At 42.4% G+C, this 19,531-nt stretch overlaps 1 protein-coding gene across 1 annotated transcript in view; it reads left to right on the top strand.

Annotated features, from left to right (window-relative positions):
- Positions 1-17,813, top strand: part of KIFBP (kinesin family binding protein) — a 34,283-nt gene extending 16,470 nt beyond the window's left edge. Inside the window, exons 6-7 of the mRNA XM_008145438.3 lie at positions 8,830-8,945; positions 16,081-17,813. Coding sequence (XP_008143660.1) covers positions 8,830-8,945; positions 16,081-16,956 — 992 coding nt within the window. The 3' untranslated portion in view covers positions 16,957-17,813. The remainder of the gene's footprint in view (positions 1-8,829; positions 8,946-16,080) is intronic.
- The last annotated feature ends 1,718 nt before the right edge of the window (positions 17,814-19,531 follow it).

Below are 19,531 nucleotides of genomic sequence, written 5' to 3'. Positions count from 1 at the left end.
GCCCCAGTCTCTCTCACATAAACATTTCTCCTTCTGTGTCTTCCCCTCCTTTTACACTCTAAAAATCAATGGAAACATATCCTAGGGTGAGGATTAACAGTAACAACAACAACAAAAAATGTTTCTTGGGAAGTGGAAAAAAAATTATTTTTAAATCTTTACCTGAGGATATGCCCATTGATTATTTATTTATTTACAAATATATTTTTATTAGATTTCAGAGAGGAAGGGAGAGGGTCAAAAACATCAATGATGAGAGAGAATCATTGATTGGCTGCCTCCTGCACGTCCCCTACTGGGGATTAAGTCTGCAACTGCAAATTAGACTTTGACCTCCTGGTTCATAGGTCCATGCTCAACCACTGAGCCACAAAGAGTGGAAGGAGGAGGGAAGGATAGAGAGAGTTGGGGAAGAGAGAAAAGAGAGGTGAGAGAGAACATCAATTGGTTGCCTTCCGTACATGCCCCGACCAGGGATTGAACCCACAACATAGGTATGTGCCCTGACTGGGAGTTGAACCTGCAACCTTTCATATATGGGGACAATTCTCCAACCAACTGAGCCACACTGGCTAGGGCAAAAATATCTTGCTATTATAATGGTGGTAAAAAAAGGGGGTGGGGTGGGGGCGCCCTGGCTGGTTTGGCTCAGTGGGTATAGCATCTCCCTGTGGACTAAGGGGTCCTGGGTTTGATTCCAGTCAAGGGCACATGCCCCGTTTGCAGGCTTGATCCCCATTACAGGGCATGCAGGAGGCAGCCAATCAATGATTCTCTCTCATTATTGATGTTTCTCGCTCTCTCCCTCTCCCTTCCTCTCTGAAATAAATAAAAATATATTAAAAATAAAAAGGGGGTGGTAATCTTTGTGATAATATAGGTGGACATTGAAGGCATTACGCTAAGTGAAATAAGTCAGAAAAGACAAATCCTGTATGATCTCACTTACATGTAGAATCTAAAAAAAAAGTTGAACTCATAGATACAGAGAACAGTTTGATAGTTGCCAGAGGCAGGGGTTAGGTGAGATGTATAGAGGGTGTCTAAAGGTACAGACTTCAGTCATAAAATACATGTTATGGGGATGTAACGTATAGCATGGTGACTATCCTATATAATAAAAGGCTAATATGCAAATCGACCAAATGGTGGAACGAATGGTTGCTATGACGTACACTGACCACCAGCAGTCAGATGTTCAATGCAGGAGCTGCCCCCTGGTGGTCAGTGCACTCCCCTGGGGGAGCGCTGCTCAGCCAGAAACCCTGAGCTGGGCTCACGGCTGGTGATTGCAGCAGCGGTGGCGGTAGCCTCTCCCTCCTCCGCAGCAGAGCTAAAGATGTCTGACTGCTGGCTTAGGCCCAGACTGCAAGAGGGATGTCTGACTGCTGCCCTGGGGATCGGGCCTAAGCCGTCAGTCGGACATCCCACAAGGGCTCCTGGACTGTGAGAGGGTGCTGGCGGGGCTGAGGGGACCTCCCTCCCCCGAGTGCACGAATTTCATGCACTGGGCCTCTAGTCCTATATCAAAGGCTAATATGCAAATCGACCGAACAGCAGAACAACTGGTTGCTATGATGTGCACTGACCACCAGGGGGCAGACACTCAACGCAGGAGCTGCCCCTGGTGGTCAGTGTGCTCCCACAGGGGGAGCACAGCTCAGCCAGAAGCCAGGCTCATGGCTGGCAAGTGCAGCGGTGGTGGCGGAGCCTCTCCCACCTCTGCAGCAGTGCTAAGGATGTCCGACAGTCGGACATCCCCCGACAACTCCTGGCGCAGGCCGTGCTGAGGGACCCCCGTGCACCAGGCCTCTAATAGTTAATAATGTATTGCATACTTGAAATTTGCTTAAGAGAGTGGGTCTTAAAAGTTCTCATCTCAAGAAAAATAATGTAACTGTGTGGTGACATGTTAACTAGAGTTACTGTGATCATTTTACAATATATACAAACTAGAGGCCCTCTCGCAGTCCAGGACCCCTTGGGGTAGGCCCACTCCCCACAGCATTCGGAAATCCTTAGCACTGCCATGGAGGTGGAAGAGGCTCCTGCCACCGCCACTGCGCTTGCCAGCTGTGAGCCCAGCTTCTGGCTGAGCAGCACTCCCCCTGTGGGAGCGCACTGACCACCAGGGGGCAGCTCCTGCGCTGAGCGTCTGCCCCCTGGTGGTCAGTGTGCATCATAGCAACCGTTCATTCCGCCGTTTGGTAGATTTGCATATTAGCCTTTTATTATAGAGGATAGGATATTTGAATGTCATATACCTGAAGCTAGTATAATGTTATATGTCATATCTTAATTTTAAAATGTGTATTTGATCATGTAACAGGTTTTGTAATAAGGTCACAGTTTTCTTTATCATTGTGGATCAGAAGAATACAGAGGCTATGAAGAGTTAGAGGAACATACATTATCATATTAAATACAGGTGACCTTTGAACAACAAAGTCAGGGGTTCTGACCTTCCACACAGTAGAAAATTAGCATATAACTTCTGACTTCCCAAAAACTTAACTACTAATAGCCTACTGTTAACCCAAAGTCTTACCAATAACATAAACAGTTAATACTGTATGTGTATTATATACTATATTCTTACAATAAAGATAGAATAAAAGAAAATATTAAGATCGTAAGGAAGAGAACATGTATTTATAGTATTGTACTATAATACATTAAGTACCATAAGGTTTACAAGATTAATCCTGTCAGTACCTACATCAGTATTGTCTTATATGATACAAAACACTGTATGTTATACATATTACATTAGACAACAAAAATGAAAAGATAATGTGAAAAAGAAATTTACTTGTATTTACAGGTATGATTCATGCATTTATAATGAAGCAACAATATTGATTGCTTTATGGTAGCCTAGTGTAATCGATATGATTACTTCATGGTAGCCTAACTTATACACTAATGAATGAATCATTATAAAGTTTTCATAGCATATAGTATTACAGTCATAGTTATACTACAGTATTGAAAACATTACCTTCTTGTAAAACCACTTACCTGTGATAAGGTGATACCTAGTTTTTCCAATTGCGAGAGATAGAAGCCTACTGTATGTTAATATAATTCTTTGAAAGCAAAGTTATGAAACAGTAAGAAAATGAAAACATTACTAATTTTACACTAAATATCACTCACCTTATGCCTGTGTAAGGATAGGCTCTCCACTTCAGGTCTTGCACATGATGTCCTTACACAATGAATACTTAGGTGATAACAAAAATGTCTCATACAGTTATTAGAATTTCACATGAAGACGGGCATACACAGAAAAGTTCATTAGCTTTACAGCATGATAATGGTTTACTTACTGTTCATTACGTGGAAGTGGACCGTCATGAGAGTCTTCATCCTAGTCTTCATGCTGGGCATGCTGAGGAGGGGCGGTCTTGCTGTCTTGGGTGGCAGAAGCAGAAGAGGTGGAAGCGGAGGCAGGCGCACTCTTAACTTTACAGAAATACCTGTATTTTCTGTCTGACTTTTCTGCTTTTTCATTTCTCTGAAAATGTTTCTGTTCAGTACCGATTCTTCCACAGTTGCTTTACTGTGCCTGTATCATAGAAGGGTTCTTGTCATGAAATAAGTAAAAAGCAGTCTTGAATAATCAGACCCGTCTGCTAGATTGACGCAGGTCAGTTTGCGTTCTGGCACTGCCTCTTCATCTGCCTCTTCTGCATCTTCCTCTTCTCTGGCACTGGTTCGGATGCCCTCGTCTTCATCATGTTGTCTTCTGATGTAATGTCTTTTAGCTCTTGAATTTCTCCAAGATTCTTACCCCCATTCCCTCTTTTTTTGCAATATCCACAATCTCATGATTTCCTTGATTAGCTCTGTCATAAATTTTGTGAAGTCATGCACATCATCTGGACACAGTTAACAACAGCAGGAATTTATTGTTTTGGGCTTGATGGCTTTCATGGCTTTTTCTATAACAACAATGGCATCTTCAATGGTGTAATCCTTCTAGACTTTCTATCGGGGTCCACTTCCATAGGGTGACAATCCTTTCCATAGAGTACCATGCCTGATACAAAGACCTTAAAGGTCTTTGTGATCCCCTGATCTAGAGGCTGAATTAGAGATGTGTTTGGCGGCAAGCAGATCACTTAGATGCCTTTGGTGTTGAACTCATGGGGTCTGGATGGCCAGGGGTCTGGATGGCCAGGGGCACTGTCCAATATTAAAAGAACTTTAAAAGGCAGTCCCTTACTGGCAAGTTAATTTTTTTTTAACCCTTTGCACTCGCTTGCTTTTTTCTCGATTCCTTTATTCTACTCGGGATTTAATTTTTTAAATACCCCAGATTTTACAAAGCGCGGCAGTAGAATAAAAAACTGGAGTTTCTTTTCATACAAATTTATTTATTTGGATTTTTTTATATTTCAAATTATTGATACATTCAAAGAGTAGTTTTAATCTCGACATCCGAGTGCAAAAGGTTAAACTTAATAAATCTTTATTGTTCAGATTATTACAATTGTTTCTCTTTTTTTCCCCCATAGCTCCCCTTCACCAGATTCCCACCTCACCCTCTGCCCTTACCCACCCCGCCACTGTCTTCATCCATAGGTGTACAATTTTTGTCAGTCTCTTCCCGCACACCTCACACTCGCTTCCCCCCAAGAATTGTCAGTCCTCTCCCTTTCTATACCCGATTCTATTATATTCACCAGTTTATTCTGTTCATCAGATTTTTTATTCACTTGATTTTTAGATTCACTTGTTGATATGTATTTGTTCATAATCTTTACCTTTTTCTTCTTCCTCTTTTTAAAGAATACCTTTCAGCATTTCACATAATACTGGTTTGGCGGTGATGAACTCCTTTAGCTTTTTCTTATCTGTGAAGCTCTTTATCTGACCTTCAATTCTGAATGATAGCTTTGCTGGGTAGAGTAATCTTGGTTGTAGGTTCTTGCTATTCATCACTTTGAATATTTCTTGCCACTCCCATCTGGCCTGTATAGTTTCTGTTGAGAAATCAGCTGACAGTAGGTAACTTTTTCTCTTGCTGCTTTTAATATTCTCTTTTGCTCTTGGCATTTTAATTATGATTTGTCTGGGTGTGGTCCTCTTTGGATTTCTTTTGTTTGGGGTTCTCTGCACTTCCTGGACTTGTAAGTCTATTTCTTTCACCAGGTGGGGGAAGTTATCTGTCTTTTTTTTTAAATTATTTTTCTTTGCTTTATTTTTTCCCACTCCCCGCCCCGCCTCCAGACTCTGCTGGTCCCAGCCCCCCTCATTATTTCTTCAAATAGGTTTTCAGTATCTTGCTCTCTCTCTTCTGGCACCCCCATAATTCTGATGTTGGTACGCTTGAAGTTGTCCCAGAGGTTCCTTACACTATCTTCATATTTTTGGATTCTTTTTGCTTTTTGCTTTTCCGGTTGGGTGTTTTTTGCTTCTTTGTATTTCAAATCTTTGACTTGATTCTTGTGATCCTCTTGTCTGCTGTTGGATCTCTGTATACTATTTTTTATTTCAGTCAGTGTATGTTTAATTTATTGTTCGTCCTTTTTCATATCCTCGAGGGTCTCGCTAAATTTATTGGCCTTTTCTAGAAAGTTCTTGAAAAACCTTGTAACCATGGTTTTGAACTCTATATGCAGTAGTTTGCTTTCCTCCATTTCTTTCATTTTTGACCTGTTTCTTTGTCTCTGCATTTTGGCTGCTTCCCTGAGTTGGTAGGGTGGCTTTGTGTGCTAGGTGTCCTATAGGGCCCAGTGGCTCAGCCTCCCCTCCCCAGTTACCTGAGGTGGACACTCTTGGTGCACCCCTTTGTGGGCTGTGTGCACAGTCTTGTTGTAGTTAAGCCTTGATTGTTGTTGGTATCACTGGGAGGAATTGACCTCCAGGCCAATTGGCTGTGAGAATCAGCTGTGTCTACACTGGGAGAACTTCTGTGCTAGAGACACCCTTATGAGACAAGACTTGCTTCAGTGGGGCTTTGATGCTCACTGAGTCTGCCCCCCGAGTGTGTCCCTTATGGATCTGAGGAATTGTGATCTGAATGTTCCCACTCTGACCACTGGGTACACTGGCTCTTGGTTCTCCAAGGAGGTGCTAATTTAGCCTCTACTGAGGCCACCCAGCAGGAGCTATGGAGAGATCTGCTGATTTCTCTTCTTTGTTTGGGTTTTGGAAGTGACCAGATAAGGCCCAGCTGTGAAGCAATGCAAGCTGCTGCAGGGCCTTGGGCCTTCTTTTGAATGTTCTGGGTCTCACTGACTCAGCTACAGTTTGTTAGGTAAGTTTAGAATTCAAAGGACCAGGCCATTCATATGCAAAAGCCTCTGTGCTCAGCTTGGATGGGGCGGAGTCTCAGGGCAGAGCAAACAGCAATGGCTTCCCATCAGCCCTGCCCTAAGAGGCCCCTGGGTCTCAGTGTCCCGCGGTAATCGCTGCAAGCACCTCTGAGAGAAAGCTGCCCTCGAGTTTCACCTGCTTCCAGACAGTCCAGTTTCTCCCCATATGAGTCTGGGTCCCCAGAGTCTTGCCCAGAACTGGAGTTCAGAGCAGTCAGGAGCTTTTGTCTCCCTCCCGATTGAGAAAGCCAGCTGCATACTCAGTTGCCAGCCCTCTCCGTGCGCATGCCTCCGTACCTCTGCCTTCCGCAGCTCCTGTGAGTCTCAGTGTGCTTTTCTCTTTCCTTCTAGTTGTAGAATTTACACTCAGCCAGCCTTCCTGTGGTTCTGGATGATGTCCGTTTTATCTTTTAGTTGTAGTTTTGAAATTGTTGTGCGAGGCAGCAATTCAGGTGTTTACCTATGCCTCCATCTTGGTTTCTCCCTGGCAAGTTAATTCTTGACTTTAGGGACAAAGCATCAATGGGACCAGTTGAGAAAAAGGGTTCATGTTGTCCAGGCTTTCTTGTTGACTGAAAGCTGGCATTTATCCTTTCCCTTCAAGGCTCAGGGTTAGCAGCATTATATATAAGGGCACTCCTGGTCATAAACTCGACTGCATTTGCACAGAACAGTAGAGCTAGGTTATCCTTCCTGTCTTAAATCCTGGCGCTTGCTTCTCTGCCTTATTAATAAATGTCCTTTGTGGCTCCCCCTTTCCCCTGCCCCCAGATTAGTGCACTTTCATCTGCATTAAACTGTTCAGGCAGATACCCTTTCTCCACAATGATTTCTGAACAGTATCTAAGAACTTGTCTGCTGCCTCTTGGTTGACAAGAAGCTGCTTCTCTGTTACCTTGAGATTTTAAAGCCAAACCTCTTTCTAAAAGTATCAAATCATTCATTGCTGGCATTAAATTCTCTAGCTTTAGATCCTTCACCTTCCTTTTGCTTTAACCTTTTGCACTCGGATGTTGGGTGTGACTCGACACGGTTAGCATCGGTAGCAGGAATCGAGAAAAAGCAAGCGAGTGCAAAGGGTTAAATTGTCATATAGTGACTTTGCTTTTTCTCAAATCATATCAGGTATGCCTCAAATCTATAGATATGCCTTTCTTAAGCAATCCTACACCCACATTTGGTATCAGATAAAAGAATATTTTGCAAAAAGTTCAAGGTTTTCATGCCTGCTTGTGTAGTTACAGTGACAGCTTCACACTTTTTTTTTTTACACCGATCCTTATACTGGATTCATTTATCCTGAAATGGCAGCAGTTGCAGCTGCAGAACTCCATCTACAGTACTTACCAAGCAACTCAACTTTTTCTTGTCATGTCATGTCTTTTTCTCTGCTTCTTGGCAGTATTTCCAGAGGCAATGCTAGAGGCACTTTGGCGCCATGGTGTTATTTAAGACTTACAGCATTGCACTAAATATGACAAAAAATACATGAGAACCCTGAGAGATCACTTTTTACTGCAATATGCAATTTACCGGGGAGACGAACTGCTCAGAGATGATTAGCATTTACACAGCATTTTAAGCAGATACTTGCAACACTTGAGTTCACCGCAATAGTAACAGGAGGTGGCTTTGAAATTATACAGTAGTACAGTATGTATTAACAGTTATTTTACATTTAAAATCATAATTTACAGTTATGATTAAGTACTGCATCTGTATGTTTGTTTACATTTCTCTCAACTGAAAATGGCACTGCGTATGGTCTGTATTAGTGCATAAGTTTTGGTAAATTTTAATTTTTTAAAAATATTTTTATTAAAAAATATTTTTATTGATTTCAGAGAGGAAAGGAGAGGACAAGAGAGAGAGAAATCATCAATGATGAGAGAGAATCATTGATTGGTTGCCTCCTGCATGACCCCCACTGGGGATTGTGCCCTAAGAATCAAACCATAACCTCCTGGTTCATAGGTTGACGCTCAACCACTGAGCCACGCCGGCCAGGTGAAAAGCTATATTTAAAACTATATATATCTTGACCTTAGTTTTCACCTATAGATAATACATAAGAAAAAAACTAGAAAGAAATATGCAAAAATAATATCAGTGAGTATCTCTGGGTGGTAGGGATTTGGAGTGGGTTATTTTTTCCCAGTGCTTCAGTGAGAATCTGTTATTTATATAAACCAGGAAAAAGTGCTACAAAAAAGAATGCATGCCCAGCGGCGTGGTTTAGTGGTTGAATGTCGACCTATGAACCAAGAAGTCACGGTTTGATTCCTGGTCAGGGCATATACTTGGGTTGCAGGCTCAATTCCTAATGTGGGTGTGCAAGAGGCAGCTGATCAATGATTCTCTCTCATCATTGATGTTTCTATCTCTCTCTCTCCCTCTCCCTTCCTATCTGAAATTAATAAAAAATATTTTTTAAAAAGAATGAGTAACAATGAACATTACAGTTGTGATCATTAACTTAGACAAATCATGTTTATAATTTTAGCTACTGAAACTGAAGGAGATGTGCCAGAGCTTTATCATCAAAGAAAAGGGGAAATAGCAAGATGCTGGATCAAATACTGTTTGACACTCATGCAGAATGCTCAACATTCTATGCAGGTAATCCAGTCAGAAGTTGCCTTTTCTTAAATGAGCAGGACATAAGTAAAAGCTTAAAATGGGGATTACGCTTCTTGGGCTCATTGCATGTTCATTATGCAAAACATGCAGAATGCTCTCATAAGTATTTCTTACTCTATCTTTTAAAATCTTACTTACCGTTCAAGGCCTATCTCAAATACCACTTCTTCCTTGAAGACTTTCCTTTGGATAGAATATAATTCCCTGAGAAGTGGGGTCTACATATTTATATTATACTAGAGGCCCAGTGCATGAAATTTGTGCACTGGGGGAGGGAGGGAATCCCTCAGCCCAGCCTGCGCCCTCTTGCAGTCCAGGACCCCTCATTCCTTACTGCCCACCTGCTCGCTGCTCCTTACTACTCTGCTCGCTGCTCCTTAGCACTGCTGTGGAGGCGGGAGAGGCTCCCGCTACCGCTGCTGCGCTTGCCAGCCATCAGCCTGGCTTCTGGCTGAGTGGTGCTCCCCCTGTGGTAGCACACTGACTACCAGGGGGCAGCTCCTGCATCGAGCATCTGCCCTCTGGTGGTCAGTTCGCATCATAGAGACCGGTCATTCTGGTCGTTCTGCCGTAAAGGTTGCTTAGGCTTTTATTATATAGATCACCATTGTATAAAATTTATTTATACAATAGATCACCATCTCCTGGTACACTAGGTTCTCAATAAATAATGATTCAATGCATAATTCTCCCCCTGCAGATATCATCTCCTTCTGTAAGCTCTATAGAACTTTTCTTACCCCTTCCTAAGTTATTTAAATTCTGCTTTGTGTTATCCCTATTCATGTTCCTTTACCTCTTTAGACTATAAGCAACTTGAGGGCAGGAAACAATTCTTATAATCTTATATATTTTAAGCAGTATATGTATAGGGTGGGGCAAAAGTAGGTTTACAGTTATTTATAGTTGGAAAATAACTAATTAACATAACAGTTCATAAATAATAATCCTATCTAATAAAAGTAATATGCAAATTGACCATCACTCCAACACACAAGATGGCCACCACAAGATGGCCAGCAGGGGAGGGCAGTTGGGAGGGACCAGACCTGCAAGGGAGGGCAGTTGGGGGCAATCAAGCCTGCAGGGGAGGGCAGTTAGGGGTGACCAGGCCGGCAGAGGAGGGAAGTTGGGGGCGACTGGGCCTGCAGGGAAGGGCAGTTGGGGGGGACCAGGCCTGCAGGGGAGGGCAGTTGGGGGGGACCAGGCCCACAGGGGAGGGCAGTTAGGGGCAATCAGGCTGGCAGGGGAACAATTAGGCATCAATCAGGCTGGCAGGGGAGTGGTTAAGGGGTGATCAGGCTGGCAGGCAGAAGCAGTTAGGGGCAATCAGGAAAGCAGGCAGGTGAGCAGTTGGGAGCCAGAAGTCCTGGATTGTGAGAGGGATCCCAGATTGGAGAGGGTGCAGGCTGGGCTGAGGGACACCTCCCCACCATGTACGAATTTCATGCACTGGGCCTCCAGTATAAGAATAAACTTGCATATAGTCACAACTATAAACTTACTTTTGTCCCACCCTGTCAATATGTATATTTATAAAAATAAATACGGTAGTTCAATATATCTAATTCATTATATCTAATCCCATCAATATAGTCCAATATACCGTATTTTCCAGCATATAAAACGACTTTTTAACCCAGGAGAATCTTATACGCCCAGTCGTCTTATACGCCGGAAAGTACGGTATATTTATAAACAGCCCTGTCAGTTTGTAGCTATGAGACACAAGATGCTGGCTGTCCACATAATAGGAGGAAGGAACATTTGAAGTATGCTCAGGGACCGAGTGGGGATGACCTGGGCTGGAGAAAGGGGGAGCACTGTTCGATGCAGCATATTAGAAAGTTCTAGGGCGTAGGGAGCATGGTACCAGAAGGGAAGAAACAGAGGCCTGTGAAGCTGCATGAGAGAGAACATGTGATGGAAGAGAGTTAAAGGGGCTAGAACATGCAGGGCCTTCAAGGAATGGAAGGCTGGAAGGGTTTTGGAACAATCACTTTGGCAGTAGAATGGAGAGCGAAGTGAGGGAAAGCAGGAGTGGATGAGGGAGGTTAGACCACTGCAGCAGTCAGGTGAGATGTGAAGGGAGCTTGGTCTAGGGTGGTGGCAGAAGAGATGGAAGAAGAAGAAAAGAATGGATTCAAGAGGTATTTTAGAACAGCGGTCGCCAACTGGTGGTCTGCGGGCCAAAGGTGGTCTACAAGATCCGAAAGGTTGGCGACCGCTGGTTTAGAAACCGAAACATTAAGGACCTGGTGATGGATTTGAAATGTGGGGTAAAGGGTCAAGAGAGAGACTTCTCAAGGATGAATCCTAGGTTGCTGGCTGTGCACATCGATGAAGTGTTCTTCCCTAAGATAACACTAGAACAGGAACAGGAACCTACCTGCTGAAGAAGCACAGGAGTTCCATTGTGGACGTGTTGAGATGCCTCTGAATCAAGCATGTCAAACTCAAAGGCTAACGCAGGCCAAATAAGCCAGGCATGCAGCCCGCGGGCTGAGTTTCACATGCTTGCTCTGACTATTCTGAGAGGAGATGCCACATTGGGAGCTGTGCTTAAGGGTCTGAGTTTGAGAAGAGGTCTGGGCTGTAGCTGTACACTTGCGAGTCATCCTCACATGAATGGCAATTGTAGCCATGGTGTGGGGAGTCACCTGTTTAGAGCAGTGCTGTCCCATAGAAATATAATGCTAGCTATATATGTAATTTTAAATTCCCTAGTGGCCAAATTAGAAAAGGGGGGGAAAGTCCAGCCAGTGTGGCTCAGTGGTTGAGGGTCGACCTATGAACCAAGAGGTCACGGTTCAATTCCTGGTCAGGGCACATGCCCAGGTTGGGGGTGTGCAGGAGGCAGCCAATCAATTAATCTCATCATTGATGTTTTTGCCTCTCTCCCCTTCTGCTCTGAAATCAATAAAAAATATATAAAAAAAGAAAAGGAAAAAGCAGGTGAAATGAATTTTAATTCTATTTTTAATCCAGAATATAAAAAATACTGTCATTTCTATATGTCATAAATATTAAAAACTAAGAAATATTTTAAGTTTCCAATTGGAAATTTATTTATACAAAAATTTCTTGGAAATTAAGTATTATTTTACATAGCCCATGTCTCAGTTTGGACTCACCACATTTCAAGTGCTCAATAATTATCCATATCATGGCTCTTATTTTGAACAATGTAGGAGACAAAAAATCAAGAGAAAAAAAGGAAAGGTCTTGAGGTTGAACATTAAGGGATCTGACTATTAATTTTATTGGTCAGGAAGAGGAGGGTGAGCTTAATTTTTGTTGTTGTTAATCCTCACCGGAGGATATTTTTTCCAATGGTTTTTAGAGAGAGTAGAGGGAGGGAGGGACTGGGAGCGGGAGTGGGTGAAATGAGAGAGACAGACAGAGAGACTTGGATCTGAGAGAGACACATCGATTGGTTGCCTCCTGCATGTATCCTGACCGGGCCAGGGATTGAATTTGCAACCCAGGTACATGCCTTTGATGGGAAATTGAACCCTCGACCCTTCAGTGCACACGCTGATGCTCCCACACTGGCCAGGGCTTACTCTATTTTTAAACCATTTTAGTTATATGTGGTTTTTTGCCCCAGGAGGTAGAAGAGAGAGCTTTTACCTATAAAGTTAGATTTAACTCTCTCTTCACTTCACTTTAATGTCGTTAAAATACCTAGAGTTTTTCTCTGTACTATATTTCACTAAATAACTTATCTGTAGCATAAACATCATATCATTAATCTTAATGACATGTCTGTGAAATATTTTTAGGATTTATATTACAGTTTTACTCTATTAAAATCTAATAATGTATTACATGTAATAATGTTTCACAGTGTTTAAAGTTCTTTTATATGTATTTATCTTATCTGAAGGAGTAACTTATAAATAAGTCCCAAAAGAGAAATTAGTATGTTCTGGCGGTTGAACTCAGTTGGCTGCAGTGTCGTCCCATACACCAAAAGGTGGCGGATTCGATACCCAGTCAGGGTGCATACAGGAGGCAACCAATCGAAGTTTTATCCTTCACATCAATGTTTCTCTCTCTTTCCACTCAATAAAATAAAAAAATAAATAGGAATAAACATTTATAAATGGTTAATCTATTTAAATACTTCTTCCAAATTTCTTGTGTTTTTAATATAATTGAAATACAATTTCTCAGAGGAAAGGTGGGGGAGGGTGGGTGGGTGGGAGGTAATCAACCAAAAACCTTGTATGCATATATGCAAACCCAAGGACACAGACAATAGGATGCTGAAGGCCTGAGGCAGGGCGGGGTGGAGCCTGGGCACCATCTAGAGTGGGTCAATGGGGGGGGGGGGGGGGACATATGTAAAAAAGAAAAAGAAATACAATTAGAAGAAATCTTTTAAAAGACGCTTAAGGGGAGAACAACCAAGATGGTGGCATAGGTAAACACCTGAACTTGCTGCCGCACACAACCACATCAAAACTACAACTAAAAGACAAAACAAGTATCATCCAGAACCACGGGAAGGCTGGCCGAGTGGAAATTCTACAACTAGAAGGAAAGAGAAAAGCGCATTGAGTCCAGTAGGAGGTGTGGAAGTGTGGAGGTACGGAGGCACACACGAAAGGGGCTGGCAACTGGGTACGCTGTTGTCTTTTTTGATCGGGAGGGAGATACAAGCTCCTGACTGTTCTGAACTCCAGTTCCGGGCGAGACTCTGGGGACCCAGACTCATACAGAGAGAAACTGGACTGTCTGGCACTGGGCTAGAACGCGAGGGCATCTTTCTCTCTGAGGTGCTTGCAGCGATCATTGTTCCTGCATGGTGCCGTGGGACAGAGACCTGGGGGCTTCTTCAGGGCAGAGCTGATGGGCAACTATTGTTGTTTGCTCCCCCCTGGTGATTCCCTGAGGCCCTGTCCCACCCAATTTACAACACCACCCAAGCTATGCGCAGAGGCTTTTGCATACGAATGGACTGGCCTTTTGCAATCTAAAACCTAACAAAATGCAGCTGGGTCAGAGAACTCCAAAGCGTCCAAAAGAAGGCCCAAGGCTGGACAGCAGCTTGCATTGCTTCACAGCTGGGCCTCATCTGGACACCTCCAAACCCCAAACAAAGAGGAAGAATCGCCCTGACCGGTTTGACTCAGTGGATAGAGCATCGGCCTGCGGACTGAAGGGTCCCAGGTTTGATTCTAGTCAAGGGCATGTACCTTGGTGGCGGGCACATCCCCAGTAGGGGGTGTGCAGGAGGCAGCTGATCGATGTTTCTCTCCCATCGATGTTTCTAACTCTCTATCCCTCTCCCCCTCTCTGTAAAAAGTTAATAAAAATATATTAAAAAAAAAAAAAGGAGGAATCTGCAGATTTCCCTGTAGTTCCTGCTGGGTGGCTTCTGGCAGTGGCTGACTTTGCACCTCCTTGGAGATCCAAGAGCCAGTATACCCAGGGGTCAGAGTGAGACCATCCAGATTACAACTCTTCACATCCATAAGAGACACACTCAGGGGGCAGACTCAGTGAGCGCCAAAGCCCCACTGAAGCAAGTCCTGCCCCATAAGGGTGTCTCCAGCACAGAAGTTCGCCCATCATAGACACAGCTGATTCTCACAGCCAGTTGGCCTGGAGGTCAATTCCTCCCAGTGATACCAACAACAATCAAGGCTTAACTACAACAAGACTGTGCACACAGCCCACAAAGGGGTGCACCAAGAGTGTCTACCTCAGGTAACTGGGGAGGGGAGGCTGAGCCACTGGGCCCTATAGGACACCTAGCACACAAAGCCACCCTACCAACTCAAGGAAGCAGCCAAAATGCGGAGACAAAGAAACAGGTCAAAAATGAAAGAAATGGAGGAAAGCAAACTACTGCATATAGAGTTCAAAACCACAGTTACAAGGTTTTTTAAGAATTTTCTAGAAAAGGCCAATAAATTTAGCGAGACCCTCGAGGATATGAAAAAGGACAAACTAGAAATTAAACATACACTGACTGAAATAAAAAATAATATACAGAGATCCAACAGCAGACTAGAGGATCGCAAGAATCAAGTCAAAGATTTGAAATATAAAGAAGCAAAAAACACCCAACCGGAAAAGCAAAAAGAATCCCAAAAATATGAAGATAGTGTAAGGAACCTCTGGGACAACTTCAAGCGTACCAACATCAGAATTATGGGGGTGCCACAAGAAGAGAGAGAGCAAGATACTGAAAACCTATTTGAAGAAATAATGACAGAAAACTTCCCCCACCTGGTGAAAGAACTAGACCTACAAGTCCAGGAAGCGCAGAGAACTCCAAACAAAAGGAACCCAAAGGACCACACCAAGACACATCATAATTAAAATGCCAAGAGCAAAAGACAAAGAGAGAATCTTACAAGCAGCAAGAGAAAGGGTGTACCCATACGACTGTCAACTGATTTCTCAACAGAAACTATGCAGGCCAGATGGGAGTGGCAAGAAATATTCAAAATGATGAATAGCAAGAACCTACAACCAAAGTTACTCTACCCAGCAAAGCTATCATTCAGAATTGAAGGTCAGATAAAGAGCTTCACAGATAAGAAAAAGCTAAAGGAGTTCATCAACACCAAACCAGTATTATATGAAATGCTGAAAGGTATTCTTTAAGAAGAAGAAAAAGGTAAAGATAAGAATTATGAACAACAAAGTGACAACAAATACATATCAAACAAGTGAATCTAAAAAGCAAGTGAATAAAAAATCTGAGGAACAGAATAATCTGGTGCATATAATAGAATCAGGGGCATAGAAAGGGAGAGGACTGACAATTCTTGGCGGGAAGCGAGTGTGGGGGGTGCCGGAAGAGACTGGACAAAAATCATACACCTATGGACAAGGACGTGGGGGTTGGGGGTAAGCGCAGGGGGTGGGGTGGGAACCGGGTGGAGGGGAGCTATGGGGGAAAAAAAGAGGAACAACTGTAATAATCTGAACAATAAAGATTTAAAAAAATAAAAGATGCTTACGATTATAATATGTTCCTAAACCAAGCTAGGAAGTAAGAGGGTTTTCTCTTTTTTACTCTTCAGTTTGCTTTAATATTATTTGGCAGCAGGAAATCAGTACCCTATTTACCCATAATTATTTTTTCTTTCAGGACAACATAGGAGAACTTGATCTTGATAAACAATCTGAACTGAGAGCTTTAAGGAAAAAAGAACTCGATGAGGAAGAAAGCATTAGGAAGAAAGCTGTGCAGTTTGGAACCGGTGAGCTCTGTGATGCCATCTCTGCAGTGGAAGAGAAAGTGGGCTACTTGAGACCTTTAGATTTTGAAGAAGCCAGAGAACTTTTCTTACTGGGTCAGCACTATGTCTTTGAAGCGAAAGAGTTCTTTCAGATTGATGGTTATGTCACTGACCATATTGAAGTTGTCCAAGACCACAGTGCTCTGTTTAAGGTGCTTGCGTTCTTTGAAACTGACATGGAGAGACGGTGCAAGATGCATAAACGTAGAATAGCCATGCTAGAGCCCCTAATTGTGGATCTGAATCCACAGTATTATCTGTTGGTCAACAGACAGATTCAGTTTGAAATTGCACATGCTTACTATGACATGATGGATTTGAAGGTTGCCATTGCTGACAAGCTGAGGGATCCTGATTCACACATTGTAAAAAAAATTAATAATCTTAATAAGTCAGCAATGAAGTACTACCAGCTCTTCCTAGACTCCCTGAGAGACCCAAATAAAGTGTTTCCTGAGCATATAGGGGAAGATGTGCTTCGCCCTGCCATGTTGGCCAAGTTTCGAGTTGCTCGTCTCTATGGCAAAATCATCACTTCAGATCCCCAAAAAGAGCTAGAAAATTTGGCAACATCTTTGGAACATTACAAATTTATTGTTGATTACTGTGAAAAGCACCCTGAAGCTGCCCAGGAAATAGAAGTGGAGCTAGAACTTAGTAAAGAGATGGTGAGTCTTCTTCCAACAAAAATGGAGAGATTCAGAACCAAGATGGCCCTGACTTAATAAAACTTCATTTTTAACGAAAGAAAATGTGCAATATTGAAGATGTTTTTCCCCTTAGTCAAACGGGCCCAATTCCATTGTTATATTTACTTTTATAGCCAGATGAGTACAATTCGAACTTGAGATACAGTCAGACCAATTGAGTCTTTACTAGGACCTTAACATAAATGTAATTAATAATTTATATTTAATTATGTAAATTGACTTGTTAAAGTGACATGTGATTGGTATTTTAGAGTGCATGTTCCCTATTTAAATATAAACTTTTCCTGCCTCATTTTCTAAAGGTAGGTTCTTCATTGTCTAGTACTTGATGGATCCTTTGAGAGGAAAAATGCTGGTTAATAATACCTTGTAGACCAGCCTATTATTAAAATTGAAAACGTCACTTCCTATAATACTTTCAACAATAAAGAATTATTAAAAGAAAAAAAAAAAGTAACTTCCTCTAGTTATTTTTTCCCAAGTGTTTACTTTCCTAAATTCCCAAAGAAATCTTTTTATGTTGAAAATATTAAAAAACAGCCCTGACTGGTTTGGCTCAGTGGATAGAGCGTTGGCCTGTGGACTGAAGGGTCCCAAGTTGGATTCCGGTCAAGGGCATATACCTTGGTTGCGGGCACATCCCCAGTAGGGGGTGTGCAGGAGGCAGCTGATACATGTTTCTCTCTCATCAATGTTTCTGACTCTATCCCTCTCCCTTCCTCTCTGTAAAAAATCAATAAAAAATGTATTTTAAAAATATTAAAAAACTAAGTTATGTTGTTGTAAAGTATTGTAGTTTGTCTCATTTATAGGGGATAAAAGCCTTGTTGGAAATATAAATTTACTTGTTTCACTAATAAAAACTTCCGTTTACTCTCTTATTTTCTTGTAAGAATTGAGTTTTGCGACTTCAAAGGTATTGCCTTATTTGAAGCCAAAGAATATTTCTTCAGTAACACTGCACAGATAGAAACACTAAAATCTCAGTCATTGAATAAATATGTATTGTAGTACAACTTAGTGCCAAAAAATTCTTAATTGGCTGCAGTTTCTCATCAGAGGATCCTGGTATATTTTATAAACCTTTGAGCACTGTTAGAAGAATATGTACTTCATAATATTATTAATACATGTTAGTTATTTTAAGAAATGAAGTGAAGACCCTTTACAGTGCAAAAGTCAAGATCAGTGGTAAAATTTGATACAGAGAATAGTTCTGTATGTCGGCTTGCCTATTAAATTGCTTTGGAAAGCTTAGGACCAGGTCACCTCTAAGGTTCTGTAACATTTATATATGTGTAACAATGTCTGCCGTGGGACAGGCATTGTCCTCCCTCTTCTAAGTACAGAAGATACAGTGATGAACAGATAAACATAGTGCTGCTCTCATGGAGAAGTGAACAAGTAAGCAAGATGATTTCAGGTTATGAGTGCTCTTCAGAAAGGAACCAGAGTGATGTGGCCAACGTTGATGGCAAGGGGTGCTTAGCTACAGTGATCTGGGGAGGCCTCTGAGAAGATGGGAGCGGACGCTGCACCAGAACTAGATGGGAAGAGGCAGCCAAGAAGGAGGTTGTACCTAAGCCTTCTCTGAGCCGAAAGCCGAAAAAAGCAGAAGCATCAGGAAGAGTTTATGAGGGACGTGGAGTTAAGTGTTCTGTTAGGTCAGTGGTCGGCAAACTCATTAGTCAACAGAGCCAAATAACAGTACAACGATTGAAATTTCTTTTGAGAGCCAAATTTTTTAAACTTAAACTTCTAATGCCACTTCTTCAAAATAGACTCACCCAGGCCGTGATATTTTGTGGAAGAGCCACACTCAAGGGGCCAAAGAGCCGCATGTGGCTCGCGAGCCGCGGTTTGCCGACCACTGTGTTAGGTCATACTGAGTTTAGATGCTGGAGACGAGATGCTTGCTAATAACTTCTCTTAATCAGACTTCAGAAGGAAAGTGAAGAGGATCCTGAGGCAAAGGAGAGGCGGCTTCTAGTGGGACTCGTGTGCACCTCAGCCACATCATAAGCCTTTCCTGATAGATAAACCTTTTGTTGCCAACCTTATTGGACTTCACAACTCACATAGTTATTCATTCGTTTAACAAATACTGAGCTCTTCCTGTGTGCAAGTCCTCGTGCTGAGCTCTGAGAATATGATCGGTAATTGCCAGCCTCTCAAATCTTGATAGCTTTTCTTCTTCCCAGCAGGGTTATTCAAAAGATAACATTCAAGTATAACAGGCACTCGTCTTAAAACCAGTTTTTATCCTCACACCCATCAGCATACTCTGCTATTTGTCATTTGCTGTCTGTAGGGACTTTGCACGTTTTCAGACTTTGTCGTTGGTTATCAGCAGAAAATCTCACTGGCTGCTTTGCAGGCTGCACTCTCACCCAGCCTGTCCCACAGCTGCCTGCCCGAGCATGGCTTCCCCAGACACCTGCCTCCGAGGCTTTGCTGCTTCTCTAGGTTTTAGGAGTTGTCAAGCTTTTGGTCTCAAACCTCCTTTGCACTTAAAAAAATTGAGATGCCAGAGAGCTTTTGTGTATGCAGGTTATATTTTTTTGTATTTATCCTATTTGAAATTCAAATT

This window comes from Eptesicus fuscus, chromosome 17 (genome assembly GCF_027574615.1).
Source record: "Eptesicus fuscus isolate TK198812 chromosome 17, DD_ASM_mEF_20220401, whole genome shotgun sequence".
NCBI classification, from domain to species: domain Eukaryota; kingdom Metazoa; phylum Chordata; class Mammalia; order Chiroptera; family Vespertilionidae; genus Eptesicus; species Eptesicus fuscus.
This window is presented reverse-complemented; position numbering and strand designations above follow the sequence as displayed.